Source organism: Quercus lobata, chromosome 2 (genome assembly GCF_001633185.2).
Source record: "Quercus lobata isolate SW786 chromosome 2, ValleyOak3.0 Primary Assembly, whole genome shotgun sequence".
Taxonomy (NCBI): Eukaryota; Viridiplantae; Streptophyta; class Magnoliopsida; order Fagales; family Fagaceae; genus Quercus; species Quercus lobata.
In genome coordinates, this window is record NC_044905.1 from 54,017,247 (window position 1) to 54,035,792 (window position 18,546).

Sequence of the window (18,546 nt, forward strand, 5' to 3'; positions counted from 1 at the left end):
AGGATTTTTTTTTTTTTTTGGATTGGGTTTGTGGGCTTTTCTACGTATGGACCTTGCAAAAAAATAAAATTTCAAATTCAAAACAATAAAATTGTAATGGTTCAAGTTAGCGCTAAGATTCAAACTAGGTATGTGTTTGGAAAAAACATGTGTGTATTACCACCAAGTTAATGCCGCTAAGATGTTCTAAAATATATCTTAAAAAAATATAGAAATAAATAATTAATTAATCTTATGTATTAATGTTAATTAGAAAAAGATAAACATCAAGAAAGTAACCTCAACTATGTTATTTTAGAGGGAGATATGCCTTGAACGTGATGGGAGCTATCAAGGGAAATATGTTGGAAGTTAATTAGTCTATTCAAAGGTTTATGGAAGAAACCAAGATAATTCTAGTTGATTTGTTTGTTTGTTTTTTTTTTTTTTTTGTGGATTTTGTTTTTAGAAAGAATTTGGACACAACTTTAATGTGGTCAACTATGATTAGTAGAGAAAAAATGACGAATTCATATGAAAGTAATTGTACATCACTTATAGTCAACTACTTCATTAAATTATGGTAAAAGTTGTGGTCTTAGAAGAACCGTTATGTTTTTGAATCAAACTCATAACTTATTAGCTAGTAGCCATATATGTAGCTTTGTGTGAAACAAATTCCCTTACTAGAAGAATGAGAAGGTATGAACCTTGCTAGCTTTTGTTTGATTCATATTAATGAAGTGATTATTCAAGGGAAAAAACATTAAAAGAATCAAAGTTTGACCAAGACCACTATTTTGACTCCTTTAAGGATATCACTCTATCATGTATAAGAATCCTTAGAGTTTATAAAACAACTTCACCAAGAAATATGAGAGTAACATTATATCTGAATTACTTCTTCTCAAGTATTCATTCACCACATCATATTATTTATGATATTTATGATACTGATACATATATCTTTCTCTTTGCTATCGATGTTTCTCTATTTCTTAATGTCCATTCCGATAAGAACTTATACTCACACACACACATAAGAGAGAGAGAGAGAGAGAGATCGAAGCAACTAAAAGAAGACAAGGCCATAAATTTGATGGCTTAGTTTCAACTCCTAGTAAATAGGTTTTGCTTACACAATGGAATTATGATGGGCTGCTATCAGTTGCCCATGTGAATGAACAAAGTAGAGAGAGATGCAAATTGACCCTTTAACAACAATTTATGTTAAAATTGGACTTTCCAATATGTTCTAGGAACAAATACCTTAAGACTTGAGAACTAAGAGTTTGTAGAAACAAGATAAATGGATGAAAAGGTATTTATTGTGGTTTTGTGTGTACATAGTAGTAGGTCAGTTTGCAACTCTCCTTTGAGACTTTAGATTTGGTAGATTTATTTACCAACTTGCACACAACACCCAAATTAAACTGATTTGGACTTACCTATATGTACTTGGAAAACAAATAGGATAACAAAAGAATTAGAAATAGAATAACAAGAGGTGAGACTTGATGCAAAGATGTTATGGTGAAATGATAAACTAAGAGCAGAGAGAGAAAGAGACAGAGAGAACCGTGTCTTTAAAGGGAATTGAAGGGTCTAAAGATTTTAGTGATTTAATAAATAAACAAAATTGTGTGCGACAGCTCTGGCCTCTAGCATTAGTACTTAATTGCTAAAGGGTTTTTTATTTGTTTGTGTTTTTTATATGTGTATCTCCTTTCTGGTAAGGACAAAATTATTTTGTTTAAAACTTTTTAAAGGGCCGGGTTGTTTGTTTTTGGTAAAATTGGTTAAGTGAGCTTAATTGTTTTTAGCTTTACTATTGGTAATTATTGTTTTTGGACTAATTTTTTTGGGATGGTATATTTTCTTTTAAATTTTAGATCTATAAATTTTTTTTATATCTTTTAAAAGGAGGAGAATGCAAGAATTACAATTTTTTTTTTTTACAAATTGCTATTATGGTAAGTGGCTATAAGTAAGTAAAAAGGTGATGTAAGTGATGAGCACAAATGCAAACCAATAAGAATTTACTACATTAGAAGTTTCGTAAAATTGTTGTAAAAAAGTTTGTGGCTATAGAAAATAATTGACATCTTATTATAGGACTGTTAATCAATTTGGGTTTTACTTGCATTAAAATTTAAATTAATACAACGTAGTTATTAAAGGGTGCAAATCAAAAAAGCCCATGGATTGGGCCTGAGCCCATCTGGCCTAAGACTGGATCTATGTAGTCTGGAAGACTCTATTCTGGCCCAATTTATATGGACAATCTGACACTAAAAGTGGAGGCAACATTTAATTACCTAAAAGTTTTTTTGGCTGAATTTAATTACTTAAAAGTTTAGGTTACTATTAATCTTTCATGTGATGCCGGTTGATAATGGGGTGCTTTACGTACCTATGGAGCAAACTAAGATTTGTACATAAAATCTGGACATGAAATATTTGCACAAATGTGTGATTGATAATGAGTATTTTTTGCTTACTACTTGATAGAGCAAGAATATGCATAGCAGGTGTGCTTATGAATTTTTTTTAGGGTCTCTTTTTATTATTATTTATTTGTATCACATCATATGACTCAAAAAATGCGGAGTTTATTCATCAAAAAAAAAAAAGCGAAGTTTATATGTATTTCTCAATAATGGACAAAGTTTAATTACCACAAGCAAACTTTATCACTAGGACAGTCTAGACTCTATAGTAGCAAATTCATTGCAAGTAGTGTCAAGGCCAAGTTCATATATATCCCTCTAAAATCGTAACCAACTTTGAATTGAATGGTTAGTGTGCGTATCATCAAAAGAAGCACCTGGTCCTAAGGCCAAATTAAAATGCCAAACTTCAATCATATGATGACACATGTTGTGAGCATATTTGAGAAAACATAAACGTGTCAATTAGTGGATTGGTTTGAAAATCCTATAAATTTTGCCTCACATTTGTTTGTAGAATCACCCAAGTTGAATTTTAGAGCCTGAATTACATTGTTAGTGTTTGTGTTCCAAGCAGAAACTGAAGATGGACAAATCCCAGAATGCAAGTTACCAAGCTGGCGAGGCCAAGGGCCAAGCTCAGGTGAGTTTCTATCCATAATCCATCCTATTTACATCTATTAGCATAGTCGCATACATCTAGTAAGCACAGATACTCTAGTTTAGCTCATATATTTGTATCCGGCACCGGATATTTCTGGGATACGCCTGTATGCGTACACTGATTTTTTATTTTAAGTGCCAATATGTCCAAAATACGCCTATGATACAGTGCTTCTTAGGCAAACTACATCTAAAAGGATTTACATAGGCATGGATGGATGTTTCATGCATGAACACTATGCACGTTGACATTTTAAATGTTGACAATATTGTGTTGTTCTTTTTTGGTTTAGGAAAAGGCGGGCAACTTGGCGGAAAAGGCAAGCAATGCTACTCAATCTGCCAAGGAATCATGCCAAGAGGTTCAACGAAGTTTTTACTGAGTTAGAAAATTACATATAAACATAACAAAATACTTCGATCTCAAGCAATACTGCCCTACATCATTGTTAATTGCTTACATATGGAGTCCTATGTATTGCAGGCTGGCCAGCAGATGAAGGATAAGGCACAAGGAGCTTGTGATGCTGTTAAGGATAAAGTTGGAGCAAACAAATGAAAATCATATTGGACCTCATCCATCTAGCAAGCCCTCCCAAATAAATTTTGTGCTTATTAAATTTTAATTTATGAATTTTGATTTCTTCTACTTTGTACACTATTTTGATCTTGCTCTCATTGAGTTGGTTGAATTTGTCATTTGAATTAACATGGGAACTCCTTTATTGAGTTTTTATCCATGCATTCGTATTAGATCATGCACAAGGTTTCATTATATCTATATTTACGATTCAAAATTTAATACTTCTCTATTGCAATCGAAAATAGACTTGTTAAACAATGCAATCCAATTAAAGCAGATCATTCAATACAGATGAGCAAAAAGTCTACTGGTTTTATGTAGCCGTAGGCATTTCATGTCCAATTATTGTTAGGCAGATTCTAAAGTAAAATAAATTTCAATGCTTCAACATTTTTTATAATTTTGGTTCAACATTACAATTCTTCCATTAAACTTGACATGTAATCATAGACTTGTGAATCCGAGTGCTTAACTACATTTTTGGAGCTTCCCACTTTTCTTTTGAATATTAAAAAATACAATCCACACTCTACACATATTTTAGCTTTAATAAAATTTTGCAAAGACAATTTATGTTTCAATAATTGTGGCTATTATGAAGCTAACACTTGATCTTTAGAATTTAAAGTATCTAAATGCCCTTTAAATTAAGGACATGCCCAATATGTATGAGAAATCATCCATAGATTTTCTTCACAAATTTGTGAAGAAGAGACCAAAACATTATATCTCTATGAAAGTGAGTTATAATGCTTCTAGAATTCTGGCCTTCAGCAGCCAACTTTACTAAGATGGTTCACCACATCAGATATATCTACAGCCTATATATCAACATAATAACAGGACGAGTTCAATAGGAACCCTATGCATTATTTAAACAACTCAATAAGACTGCAACAACACAAACCCAAGCCTTCTTCAGATAAACCTCCTAATTTGTACATAATTTTCCGTTAACGTAGATTCCCACAAACCCAAAGAAGAGGAAAACATATTGAAATTCATCAAGCATTTTAAATTATAGCGTTAGAACTTGAGCCACCTGTTTATGATATTATCTATCGCCTATTATTTTTAAATCAATCTGCACTGCTCTTATGAATAAAAGTATGGCCTTATGTTTGGTAGCTCCATCATCTCCAATGTGGTTTCCAGAATCTTTTTGTTGAGAACTATCACTTCTAGGAAAATTTACTTTTTATGAAATAGTGCCAGAAGAAGTGCAAACTTGCTTTCGATCATTATTTGCTATCTTCATGCATAAAAGAACAATGAAATCAGGCTACAAAAGAAGTTCAAGGAATTAAAAAATAAAATAAAAAATAAAATCTGCCCAATTATTGGTAGTAAGTTTTTAAGGCCGAGATGATAACATTTAATTACAAGCTGCATCTAATCTGATATCCAATCATCAATATTATATAAAAGCAGAGACCTAATGTGAGAAAGCAAGAGGTTTTGTCAAGTGGCGCATTTTTATGCAAAGAGAATTAAAATATTCTCAAGTGCTACATCAGAGATAAGACAAATTAAATATTAACTTTTTGTTTCATTTAGTTCAATGATTCAAGATTTTTCATCCCTCACACATACACACAAAACTCTTTACATTTTAATTCACCATTCTTACCTCTTGCTTTTCTACCCCTTTTTATATACTTACCCACAGCCTTTTATGTCATCCCATGTCAAATATATACAGACAAAAAACGATGTCATTTACCTTCAATCTTTTGATGACACCTACCTAGCTCTAACATTGTTATTTCATCTAATACTAACCCGTATGAGTTGGCAATAACCAAGGAAGCCGGCCTTGCATCTTATATGAGGGAGAAAAAAACACATTCTATATCAAATTTAATTCTATAATATTCCTCCAAAAAAAATTTTCCTTATTCCTTCAATTGAATAATTATAATGAATATACGTGTACAATTTATAATTGTTGCTTTTTATGATGAATTTATTACTAATAAAGTTCTATAATAATTATGTTATAATACATATACAACATTCTCCAAAACTGAGAGTTCAAATATGTGTATAAACACCCTTGAACGTTTAGACCCCCAGATTACAACTTAACCAATTCAAGCATTATGTCAAACAACTAGTGTGCGGAAAATTAACATAAGCTATAATATGGAATTGGATAAACTATCTAAGCCAAATTAAAATCACAACCCACAGCAGATAATAAAAGGCAAAGATAAAAGGGAAGGAAGATGCAAACACAAAGACAACATGCGATGTATTATCGAAGAGGAAACCGAAACCCTCGGCGTAAAACCTTTCCGCCGCCCTCCAAGCGGTAAACAATCCACTAGAAAATGTAGTTGGGATACATGGACAGCAATAGACCCTCCAAGCCTAATCTACCCAGTGCACCTAAGCCCTCCAAGCTTCTTGCTCCAACGAGGTTGCACCGAACCTTTTTCTCTTCTAGCTTCTCGGATTCCGCTACTAGATCGTAGCATCAACCAATGTAGATTGGTTCCTTCCTAACTGCTTCCCAGAAATCCAAACAGCCCTCTCACAGTGATGAATATGGTGAGAACAAGGTTTGGTAAAATGCCTCTCAAGGATTTGACAATGGAGAGGAAGAGAGTTGAGGAATTTGAAGAGACTCTAATGTATAGATTGTGGGTGAATCAATCTTGTTTTTCTTTAGGGTTTCTCTCTTAAAATTCTCTCTGGAAGCTCTCTTACATTTATGGGTAAAAGGGGTATTTATACTGGAGTGAGAGAGGAATGTGAAACGTCAGGATTTACAAAACAGGGGTGGCTCGCGGCTTGACCTCGCGACTTGACAGAGTCGCGAGATAACCGTATGGCTAGTTGTCCTGTTTTGTCCTATAGTGCTCCAGTTAGCATGACTGTTCACCTTCCGGCATGCTTGGCACGTGTGCTGCGTCTGGCGGCTTGCCGCCGCGAGTCACCCACGAGGCCAAGCCGCGAGTCTCTGTTTTCTTGCACACTCTTGAGCGAACTTCACTCTATCTCACTCACTACCCTTACAACAAACCCACCTAAATACAGGGTTACTAAATGCTGAAATACAAGCAAATTTAGCACGGAATAAAGCCAATAAAATGGTTGATTAAATTCAACCTTACAATCTCCCCCTTTGGCTATTCCGTGACAAAACCCTAAAACAGACTCTAGACTTAACATGTGAGTTGGGAACAGTTGAACAAAACTCACTCACACTCTGGAAGCTGTGAAGCACTTGAATCATAAGACCATGAAACTCCCGAAACACAACAATACACCATGATCATTGTATGCAGAAAAAAAAACATGAAATGCATATGAAACAAGCTTAAGGTGATCAAGCAAAGATGAAATGAAGATTCAAATCAAGGCTTGATCAACCAAGTAATCACCACAAGGTAGTGATCACAGTGCTCATTCACACTTGGAATGAACACTTGAACATACAACTTAACAAGAACAAGGCAAGATACTTGTATGCTCAACACTCAACCAATGCATAATACACAAAGTATATGCATCTAGGAACAATCCTACAAGGGCACAAGAGTTACAGTACCTAAATCAAAATGCAAGACATTTAGATAGAAGTACTGATTTCAACATAGCATAAAAGGCTTCATTAAGTAAGGTACAAACCATAAAGCCTACAGACTATGCATAAAAACATTAACCCTAAAAGCTTACATAAGCACATGGGTACAAGCCACAATATATTCTGAATAAAATCAACAATGTATATAAAAGATTAAACCAAGATTATAAGTTATGAGTTAGAAACAAGAATACACCAAAACCACAGTGTATCAAACCCATATAAACACAAAAAAAATATAAACCTATAAGTTTAAAGGTTAAGACTTAAAACAAGAGTATGTGTGTACTCCCCCTATCACTATGCATACTTCCCTTTGAGCTTTCTCCCCCTTACTGAATGCTCTCCCCCTTTTTGGCACGAATAGCTAAAGGCTGTCGTCCAACTTTTGTTGAATAGCGTCTAGCTGATTCTCCATAGTCTCGAGACGCATTTGAACATGGTTGTTTGTGGAGTAGCGAAGTGTCACCATCTCATCAATGCGTTTCTGAATATTTTCAAGTAATCTACCCACTCTATCAGTTTGAGGATCAGTCTGTGCATCCGGAATGCTAGCTTGTGGAACTTCAAGAATAGCATGCGAAGTAGGTGTGGTATGTGCAGGTGTCTCTGACTCAGGGGCAGATGGAGTAATCGGAGAGATGTGTGCACTCTTTGGTGTTTTAGAGGAGTAACTTCTGCTAGCTTGAAGAGTGTACATGGAAATAGGACGCTGACGGATCAACATTTTTCCATCTGTGGGAGGAATAATGCCTTCACGAAGAATGAGCTTCATGATGAGACTGCAAAATGGAATAATTCCTCGAGCTACAGTTCGAACCGCTGTCTTCCTCATGGTGTAAAAGATGTGAGCACATATATCAATGGGGGTTCCTGTAATAAGATCACAAAGGAACAGAGCTCTCCCAAGATTTATGAATGTAGTGTTGGACAGTGGGTAGAGATTAGTGAACATGATCAACTTCAGTGTGGTCAGTTCTGGTGCAAATTTTGCGATGCTGATGGATGTTCCTGTATTGGATACTTCATGATCGGATCCTAGGATTTGTAGAATGTCTTGAATCTCTGGAGTTCGATCATCGTACGGAGTTAGATCCATATACCGAGGTCTAGTGATGCCGAGAACATCTGCGATGGAGTTTGGGGAAATGCCAAACTCTTTTCCTCTGACCCAGAAAATAAGTTCAACTCCAAGATCAGTTGCATTGGAGAAGCATTCTTTAACCAGTTCATCCATTGGATCGACAAAGTTCCCAAACAAGTTTGCCCAATCTCGTGTCTCAAAGATTCGAGGGATAAAAGTGGTTCCTAAGGTGTTAAACTCCACCACCCGTTCCACTATAGGAGTTGACTTGTCAAAGATGTTTGAGTAGATATGTGAGGTAAGCGGGGTTCTAAACCTCTCCTCATTGGAGTCTTGAGATGACTGTGATGAGAGTCGAGTCCTTTTAGCAACTGGGGTTGCTAGATCATCAACAACAATGTCTTTACCCGTAGACGATCGACGAGACATCTGCAAGAGAATAGGCCCATAGCAAAGAACCAAAAACAGCACCACACAAGATAAATATCAACTAGATTCGATGCAAATAAGAGTGAAAACCAAAGAAATTAATACACAAATGCTAACTTAAGACAGGTCAGACCCAAACAAACTTCCAACAAGACTAAGGTGCACAATATGATAAGTGCAGCAAAATGGTGATAGTGCAAAAAGGCATAGAGAGACACAAATTCAAACAGAATTGTCAATGAGACAATTTACCATGACCATGATATGCAAACAAAGACAGCATTCGAACATTAAGAACGGATATCATAAAGCATACCACACAAGATATGAACATGGATAAAATTCCAAAATGAAGAATCAGAACATTCAAAATAGAACACATGGCAGTGAGACACAACATTTGGAAAACGAAGTTGTTTTAAAGGAATATTTTAAAGATGCCATCACACACGATACGTTAGCCTAAAACACAGTAAACCGAAACTTCAAGCCAACATCAACACACAAACAAGTGAAAGGAGCAAGTCACATAAATACCAAACCCATTTAACAAAAGATTTTCAGAATCAACAACAGGCAAATATTAGAACAATGAAAAAACACATTGTGACCACTCAACATGAAAACAGATGAAATCAACAACAAACATAACAAGCCATACCCATCACACAAAGAGAGAAATGTTTCGAACACAGTATCAATCCAAATGGTAAGAATCATCCATGAAACAGGAAAAATGAGATGAGGAAAATGAGACCCATACCTTTTCTTGATGATTTTGAGAAGAAATGGAGCAACAATGGAGTTTGAAAATGGGAACACGGAGTGTTTGGGAAGGAGACAGTTGAGAATGAAGATGAACAGTCACAAAAGTTCAAGGGAAAACTGAAAAAGATTTAAAAACTGCCCCTATTTTTGCCAAACACGCGTTTTTCGCGACTGAAGTGAGTCACCACAAAGTCGCCAGTTCAAGCTGCCAAAACACTCAAAGACAAAAGTTTGAAAAAAATTTCTAAGTGTTTTTCGTGACTGGAAGGTCTACCCGCGAGAGAGTCGCGAGATGAGCCACCAAAATCTCTGAGTAACCCTCGCGACTGGACCTTCCACTCGCAAACAAGTCGCCAAAAATGACCCGTGAAGACACGACTGAGGCTAGCGACTTGACTTACCCGCGACTGAGTCGCCAAAACAGGGCACAAATAGATTTTTGAAAATTTTCAGATTTTTAAACAAAATACTTTCCAAAAACACCTAAAACACTCAAAAATCTTTTTGTGTTAGAATTAACAAAGATTGAACATGTGAAAACACATTTCATCAAGTACAATCACACAAATGAATATGGTATTTATTGAACATAAACTTGTGTGTTATGTGTGGATATCAACAATGAGATAGTCCTTAGTCTAATGTGAAGTTTCAATGATCAATTCAACCAAGGCATACACAATTAGCACTAGATCATGTGATCCATCTCAATTATAGAAATATGTATATATGACCTCCCACAAAACTTGATAACATATCTTGGAGCTTTACATTTGACTCCACTTTTAATCAAAACATTTGATCTTTTTGATCCTTTGAGACAATTACCTCTCATTGTGAGACTGATATTTGATATTTCACTTTAAAGAACTAGCCTTTGGCTTTTTGAATAAACATTCACTTTAATATAAGGTCGCTTACCCTTTTTCCTAGTAGAATACTAGAATGTGCGACAGGCTTTTGCAGCTCAATATCTCTTTTTATTTGGAGATTTACATTTGGTGAGCTCTTTTTAGCAAAAACAAAAATAAAGAGTGGGAAGATATATAGACACAAGTCTATGCATGTCTCAAGATCATCATAACCATTCACTAATCATTCATGACAAGTTTGAAGATCTATTTACAACAATTACATAGATTTCAAGATTTCTCCCACAGTGATATGAGTGCAAAGAAACAAGCAATGCTCGAAAATGCACAAAGCCATTAGCACAAAGGTACAAGGCAAAATAAGTTTTAAGACAAAAACTCAACAATGTCAATCAAACTTTTTGATTTTCTAATTTTTATGTGATTTTTGGATTTTTGACACAAGAAGAAACAGACTGATAAAAAACAAAAGAAAACCAAGAGTATGCACAAATAAACAAACACACAACCATCAACATAAACAACAATCAATCAAACAAACATTGTCACAAAGCATAGGAAGTATTAATGCATGGACATGTTGTAATGCTTATGCATGAGTACCCTTTTTCACCCACACGTCACCTGCGTTTGGGGTGATTTCCTTATAGGATTGGGTACGGGAGTTAGGGCTTTCAAACCTTCGTGAGAAGCCTTCCAAGCAATTAGTGAATGCACCAATCATCTTCATCACGTTCATCATTCCGGGATCACCATTTTGATCTCTAGATTGTTCACCTGCCCAATTTCTTCTATCATTTCTAGGTTCTCGTGACCTTTGAGGAGTTGCACTATTCTTTGCTCTCAGCTTTTGGCAATTTGGTCGAGTATGCCCTTGAAGTCCGCAATGATGACACACATAAGTTGATCTAGGACCTCTTTGTGGTCGTGGACGAGACTTGGCACGAGATTCAGACCTGCCCACATACTGATTGCGCGGATTCAACAACCGTTGGTTCTCCACATTCTTCTTCTTCTCCTCCATCTTGGGCTTCTCAGCAGTAAGGTCAACTTCAACTGGATCTTTAGCCTTTACAAACTTCACTTCTTTAGTGACAGTTCCAAATGAGCTACTTCCTCCGGTATATCCCAATCCGGATTTGTCTGAAAAACTCTTTTGAGATGAAATAGCATCATCTAGCTTCTTGGTGGTGACCCTCTCTATTTTAGCATTTGCTTGCACAACCTCTTGCTCAAGAAATCTCACTTTTGTGTAAGCTTCTGACAGCTCACCATTCAGTGTCTCTATCTTACATTTGGCCTCCCTATATCGGATTAGGAGACATTTATAATCCTCTGCTGCCTTCTTCATTTTTCTCACAGTAGCCTTGGCCACCCTTGTGTACTCACCCGACTTCTCCAAGAGTGAGTTATAATTCTCTTGAAGATTGGCTGTGCTTTCATCTTCTTCAGCATCTGATTCTTCAACAATTCCCAGTGATTCTTCATCACTATGTTCTCCAAGGTCTTGTACAAGCAGATTCAACTCGTCTGAAGACTCAACATGAGCAATAGTCATAAAAGCTGAGTAGTTCCCCTCTCCATCACAGCTTTCTTCAGATTCTGAGTCGGATGAATCCGAGTCACTCAATGTTGTGGCATACACTTTGCTTTTCGATTTCAAGTAATTCGGACATTCTTTCTTAAAGTGTCCATGCCCGTTACATTCGAAACAAGTGACACCTTGTGTATGTTGCGATTCTTTTCCATCTTTCTTTTTGAATTCCCTTTTCTCCCTTCCTGAACTTTGAAATTTTCCTTTATCACCAAATTTGCCATTGTTTTTCAATTTCAAGAATTTTCTGAAATTTTTAACAAGGTATGCAACATCTTTGTCAACCACATCTTCTCTCGATGAGTCTTGATCTTCCACCTTCTCATTAATGGTCTTAAGAGTAAGAGATTTACTCTTCCGTTGATTGGGCAGCGACATCTCATAAGTCTGAAGAGAACCAACCAGCTCCTGGACTTTGATGTCATCAAGGTCCTTGCTCTCTTCAATCGCTGTCACTTTAGCACGAAAACTTTCCGGCAAAGATCGAAGGATCTTCCTTACAATTTTAGAGTCCTCCGTTTTCTCTCCCAAATTGAACTTGCTGATAATTACTTCATTCAGCTTGCTGTAGAAAGAGTCAAAGGACTCATCCTCACTCATTTTTAACTCCTCAAACCGAGTGGTTAGCATCTGCAGCTTGGTGTCTTTTACCTTCTTCGTGCCTTCGTACGTGGTCTCCAATATCTCCCATGCTTCTTTAGCAATGGTAATGTGAGAGATCCTGTGAAATTCATCTAGAGACACACTACAAAAAATAGCATTGAGTGCTTTACTGTTAGCATTAGATGCAGCGAGTGCTACCTTATCCCATGTGGATTTGGCTTCCTCAGGCCTGGTCCAAACTATCTCAATAACATCCCAAACAGATTCATTAATAAAACACAGAAAAACTCTCATGCAAACCTTCCAAAAAGCATAATTACTACCATCAAAATATGGAGGTGCATTTAGGGATTGAGACCGATCCATCTCAAAAAGGAGTTAAGGATCACACAATGGTATTGAAACCAATAAAAGTGTACCTGCTCTGATACCAATTGAAAGTTCAAATATGTGTATAAACACCCTTGAACGTTTAGACCCCCAAATTACAACTTAACCAATTCAAGCATTATGTCAAACAACTAGTGTGCGGAAAATTAACATAAACTATAATATGGAATTGGATAAACTATCTAAGTCGAATTAAAATCACAACCCACAGCAGATAATAAAAGGCAAAGATAAAAGGGAAGGAAGATGCAAACACAAAGACAACACGCAATGTGTTATCGAAGAGGAAACCGAAGCCCTCGGCGTAAAACCTCTCCGCCGCCCTCCAAGCGGTAAACAATCCACTAGAAAATGTAGTTGGGATACATGGATAGCAATAGACCCTCCAAGTCTAATCTACCCAGTGCACCTAAGCCCTCCAAGCTTTTTGCTCCAACGAGGTTGCGCCAAACCTTTTTCTTTTCTAGCTTCCCGAATTCCGCTACTAGACTGTAGCATCAACCAATGTAGATTGGTTCCTTCCTAACTGCTTCTCAGAAATCCAAACAGCCCTCTCACAGTGATGAATATGGTGAGAACAAAGTTTGGTAAAATGCCTCTCAAGGATTTGACAATGGAGAGGAAGAGAGTTGAGGAATTTGAAGAGACTCTAATGTATAGATTGTGGGTGAATCAATCTTGTTTCTCTTTAGGGTTTCTCTCTTAAAATTCTCTCTGGAAACTCTCTTACATTTGTGGGTAAAAGGGGCATTTATACTGGAGTGAGAGAGGAATGTGAAATGTCAAGATTTACAAAACAGGGGTGGTTCGCGGCTTGACCTCGCGACATGACTGAGTCGCGAGATCCAGTCGCAAGATAATCGTATGGCCAGTTGTCCTGTTTTGTCCTGTAGTGCTCCAGCTAGCATGACTGTTCACCTTTCGGCATGCCTGGCACGTGTGCTGCGTCTGGTGGCTTGCAGCCGCAAGTCACCCGCGAGGCCAAGCCACGAGTCTCTGTTTTCTTGCACACTCTTGAGCAAACTTCACTTTATCTCACTCACTACCCTTACAACAAACCTACCTAAATACAGGGTTACTAAATGCTGAAATACAAGCAGATTTGGCACGGAATAAAGCCAATAAAATGGTTGATTAAATTCAACCTTACAAAAACAATCTGACATAAAACATTACAACATTATTCGTGCATCACACGGGTAACTTACTAGCTAGTAATATATAAAACAAAAGTTCAAAGACTGTTCAATTTTGAATTGTATCAATTGATTCACATTATGTCAAGTGGCATAGCTAGCTTTGTACACACACACACACAGAGATATATATATATATATATATATTTAGAAAGAAGATAATTTATCATTAAAACTATACCCGAAGGTCGAACCGTACAAAAGAAGAGATATCTGGAGGAACAAACTCCATCCAGACCTCTAGGGGGTAAGATAATCTAGCACTTTGGGCTAAGGCATGCGCTACTGCATTTCCTTGCCTGCCAATATGAGAGAAGGAACAACTCTGAAAAGAGCTTAAGTGAGACAAAATGTCTTTTAAAATATGCCCTCCTTGGGCGTGAGACACAATCCTATCCTGAAGAGACTTGATAACAGTAGACAAGTCCCCTTCAAAAGCTGGATTGTAGAAACCCAATTCTCTAGAAAAAATCACTGCACGTCAAGCAGCCAAAATCTCCACCAATTCCACTGCTTGTGGCTTCACAATTTTTTTAGACAGGGCAGCCATAACCACACCCTCCGAGTTTCAAATCTCCACATCAATTCTTGTGCAATCCGACTCTCCAAACAGAGCACCATCAAAGTTTATTTTCACCTAATTTAAGCACGATGGGCTCCAACGGACTGTTGATGCTACACTTCTCACGGGTGGCATCTGCTTTACGTTCCTGTCTGCATAAATATGTAGATATTTTCCTGCAAAGTCAGCAAGACTGTCCAAAGGTAGCATGGCTGCTTGGAGACGGGACTTGTTCCGATGATGCCATATCGTCCACGTCGTGACTACAAACAATGGAAACAGGCGTGGCTTGGTCTGGGCTAGTTGAACCAGGTCCGAGAAGGAGCCTTCCTAATCTTGAGTGTTAACTAACCAACCAAAACACCTTTGCCACACCTGTCGGACCTTAGAGCAACCCCATAGAGCATGCTTGACATCGTCAGGATGAACGGAGCAAAGGTGACACACGTTCTCTTATAAGATGGTTCTCTTCATCAGATTATCCTTTGTGGGTAATGAATTGGTACAGGACTTCCATAGGAAGTGTTTTATCTTTCCCGTAACTTTGAGTTTCCAAACACCTTTCCATAAATTCCTCTGAGCTTCAGTAGCGTCTGTTAAGGGACCACCCAACTGCTGTTCTTCACAAAGAATTTTATAACCCAACTTCACCGAGTATGAGCCATTCTTTTCAGCAGGCCAAACAAAAGAGTTGGTCTGGGGAGTGATGCATAGAGGCAAGGAAATTATGATTTGGTCGTCAGGGGGGTAGAAGCATTGATAAATTAAGCCTAGGTTCCACCACCCTGAGTTGGGATCAATAAGCTCAACAGTTGTAGAATTTCGGAGCAAGTCCACCTCTGTGGAATAGGATTCTGCCAGCATTTGAATTAGGAAGCCAAGCATCTTGGAAGATCCGAATGGTTTTAACATCCCCCATTCTGCAACGGCCATTTCTTTCAATTAAGTTTTTGGAGCGAAGAATGCTTTTCCATGCAAATGAACCCGTGGCTGACTTTGCTTCAAACACACTTCCATTTGGGAAATATTTGGCTTTAAACACTTTGTAGAAAAGAGAACCCGTGTCATGTGTTAATCTCCAAACATGCCTAGCTAACATTGCCTCATTAAACTTACAAAGATCTTTAAAACCCAAACCTCCCTCTAGTTTTGGCTTACACAAGACCTCCCACTTCTTCCAATGAATTTTCCTTCTATCTACCCTTTGACACCACCAAAATTTCCGAATAAGCATTTCAATATCTTGGCAAAGGCCTACCGGAAGGTGGAAACAACTCATAGCAAATGTGGGGATGGCTTGAACTACTGCTTTCAACAAGACTTCTTTGCTCGATTGAGAAAGTAATTTCTCCTTCCACCCTTAGAGTTTTCCCACACCCTATCTTTGATATAGTTCAAACTAGCTTTCTTGTTTCTTCCCACCACCGCTGGCAAACCCAAATATTTCTCATACTCTTTAATCTCAACAACCCCCAACAAATTTATAATAGTCTCTTTAGTTGAATCCAACACATTTTTACTAAAGAACAAGGTGGTTTTTGCATAATTAATCTTTTGCCATGAAGCCTTCTCATAAAGATTCAAAAGGACTTGGATGGCTTCCACATCCTCCACCTTTGCCGGCAAAAAAGGAGACTATCATCTACAAAAAATAAGTGAGAAATCTTTGAACCTAAGCGGCAAAGAGAGAAGCCCTCAATCTATCCACCATCAACCGCATGTTGAATAAGCCCATTCAAACCCTCCGAGCATAGTAAAAAGAGATATGGAGACAAGGGATCACCCTGCCGAATACCTCTAGATGGAATGATATGGCCTTTGGGTTCACCATTTACCAAAATGGAGTAGGTAACTGATCGGATACACTCCATTATCCACCCAATCCAAGTAGGATGGAAACCCATCTTCTCCATAATAAACTTCAGAAAAACCTACTCCAACCTATCATAAGCCTTACTCATGTCCAATTTTAAAGCCACATGTCCCACTTTGCCCACCTTCTTCATCTTCATATGGTGGAGAGTCTCAAACACCACCAAAATGTTATCCGAGATAGCTTTATCCGGTTGGAAAGCGCTTTGAGATTCAGAAATAATCTGGGGTAGTACTCTTTTTAATCTGTTGGCCAATACTTTGGAGACAAGTTTATACAAGACATTACAAAGCGCAATAGGTCGAAATTCAGAAATGAATTCCAGGCTCTTGACTTTGGGGATGAGTGTTGTAAGCGACTAAATTTCTAGTTTGAAATAAATCAAACAAGTAAAATAGTTTCACAAATGCGAATTTATATTGATGATTGTGTGGTACAATTCTCTGGAATTACAAAAGAGTGATCCTCTGATTTGATCTCCTTGCAAAACTTATTGATTAGATTTGTGGTAATGTGGATTTGACTTGAACACAAAATATCCTTCAATTTAGTTGAGGGATGGATCGAAGATTGCTGAAACGGAATTACAATGAATCTCTGGCTATGAGCTTGTTTAGAAATCCTTTGTTCTTCGCATTCTTCGTGTTCTTCTTGCGTTCTTCGTCTTCGAAGGTTTGTGGTGGAAGTTCTTCGGAACTTTAGAGGCTTGAATCTGTTGAGCTTCAATGATTTGTGATTTGTTGATGTTTTCAGACACTTTTGGCTTGATTCCCGTGAACTTTAGGATCTAGGCAGATGATCTGGATGATTCTGCTTCGAATGTTCTTCGATTTTGGGGTTGAAGTTCTTGAAGTTCTTGAAGGCTTTGAGGCTTGATCTTCACAGAGCTTTTTCACTTCTGAATTTTGGTCCTCCGAAATGTCTCAAGAAGGCTTCTATTTATAGGAGTTTTGGGGTGGGTGAGCGACACGTGGCGGAACTTGATTGGTGACACATGTCACAGCCTGATTGGTTCGCTTGTATCATCGCTTACACGTGCTGGACCGCTTGAGTCATCGCTTACACGAGCGAGGCTGCTTGAGTCATCGCTTACACATGTGAGGCTGCTTGAGTCATCGCTTACACGTGCGCTGATGCGTGATTGGTTCTTGCATGACACTTGGCAAATTTTTATTGGCTTCTGAATAGTGATAGCAAAACCTAGCAACAATACATGGTGCTCTGTAATTGGCTGTATTTTGTGGACTTGATAATGTGACGTGTCAGCTTGTGATAGGTCGGGAATTTTCCCTTTCTACAAATGCCCCCTCGAGACTCGTTCACGCACACAGTCTCGGAGTGTGGTGTGGGAATGAGTTTCGAAAAAATGGATTTTTGGTACCTGACTCTTTAAGTGAAGTAGTTGAAGGTAGTGGAGCTGTTGAAGGTGGTGGAGCTTTCAGAAGGATGAGATAATTTCCGAAGAGTAGACCCACCCATATGAAAGGCTTTGATGAGACTGAAAAAGGGTCTGCAAGTATTTGAACGTACTTGCATGATGGAGCCTTCTTAGCAGAGATTAAGTTGAAGTACTTTCAAAAGAGTATTTTGGATCGTTGGTGGCGATCACAAGATGTTGAAGATGGGGAAGATGAGAGAATGGTGGCTGGATACAGCATGCAGGGTCATAGAGCTAGCCTCGTGTTCTTAAGAACTTCTGGTGAAGTTATTTCAGAAGATCACGCTTTGGATTACAACGAGGACAGGTGAGAAAGTGGTTGAATGCACCTGCGTAATTGTATCACTCAAGTTAAGTTGAAGTAATTTCAGAAGCTTATGTATTCTGGGTATGCTGGTAGTGGCAACGAAGAAGATGGAGATGAAGCAAAGCAAATGAGCAAAGCATACACCACCATGGTGCTGGCCCTA

At 37.7% G+C, this 18,546-nt stretch overlaps 1 protein-coding gene across 1 annotated transcript; it reads left to right on the forward strand.

Moving 5' to 3' along the window:
* The first annotated feature begins 2,954 nt into the window (after positions 1 to 2,954).
* On the forward strand, positions 2,955 to 3,828 carry LOC115956716 (stress-induced protein KIN2-like). The gene is made up of 3 exons (XM_031075021.1): positions 2,955 to 3,072; positions 3,386 to 3,454; positions 3,577 to 3,828. The coding sequence occupies exons 1-3, from the start codon at positions 3,016 to 3,018 to the stop codon at positions 3,649 to 3,651; spliced, it is 201 nt and encodes a 66-aa protein (XP_030930881.1). The 5' UTR covers positions 2,955 to 3,015; the 3' UTR covers positions 3,652 to 3,828.
* The last annotated feature ends 14,718 nt before the right edge of the window (positions 3,829 to 18,546 follow it).

Excerpts from the sequence above, each read along its gene's own strand:
- LOC115956716 (XM_031075021.1), top strand. The coding sequence starts at position 3,016 with ATGGACAAATCCCAGAATGCAAGTTACCAAGCTGGCGAGGCCAAGGGC. Across the intron at positions 3,073-3,385 it reads AGGCCAAGGGCCAAGCTCAG|GAAAAGGCGGGCAACTTGGC; the intron begins GTGAGTTTCTAT and ends TTTTTGGTTTAG. Across the intron at positions 3,455-3,576 it reads CCAAGGAATCATGCCAAGAG|GCTGGCCAGCAGATGAAGGA; the intron begins GTTCAACGAAGT and ends TATGTATTGCAG.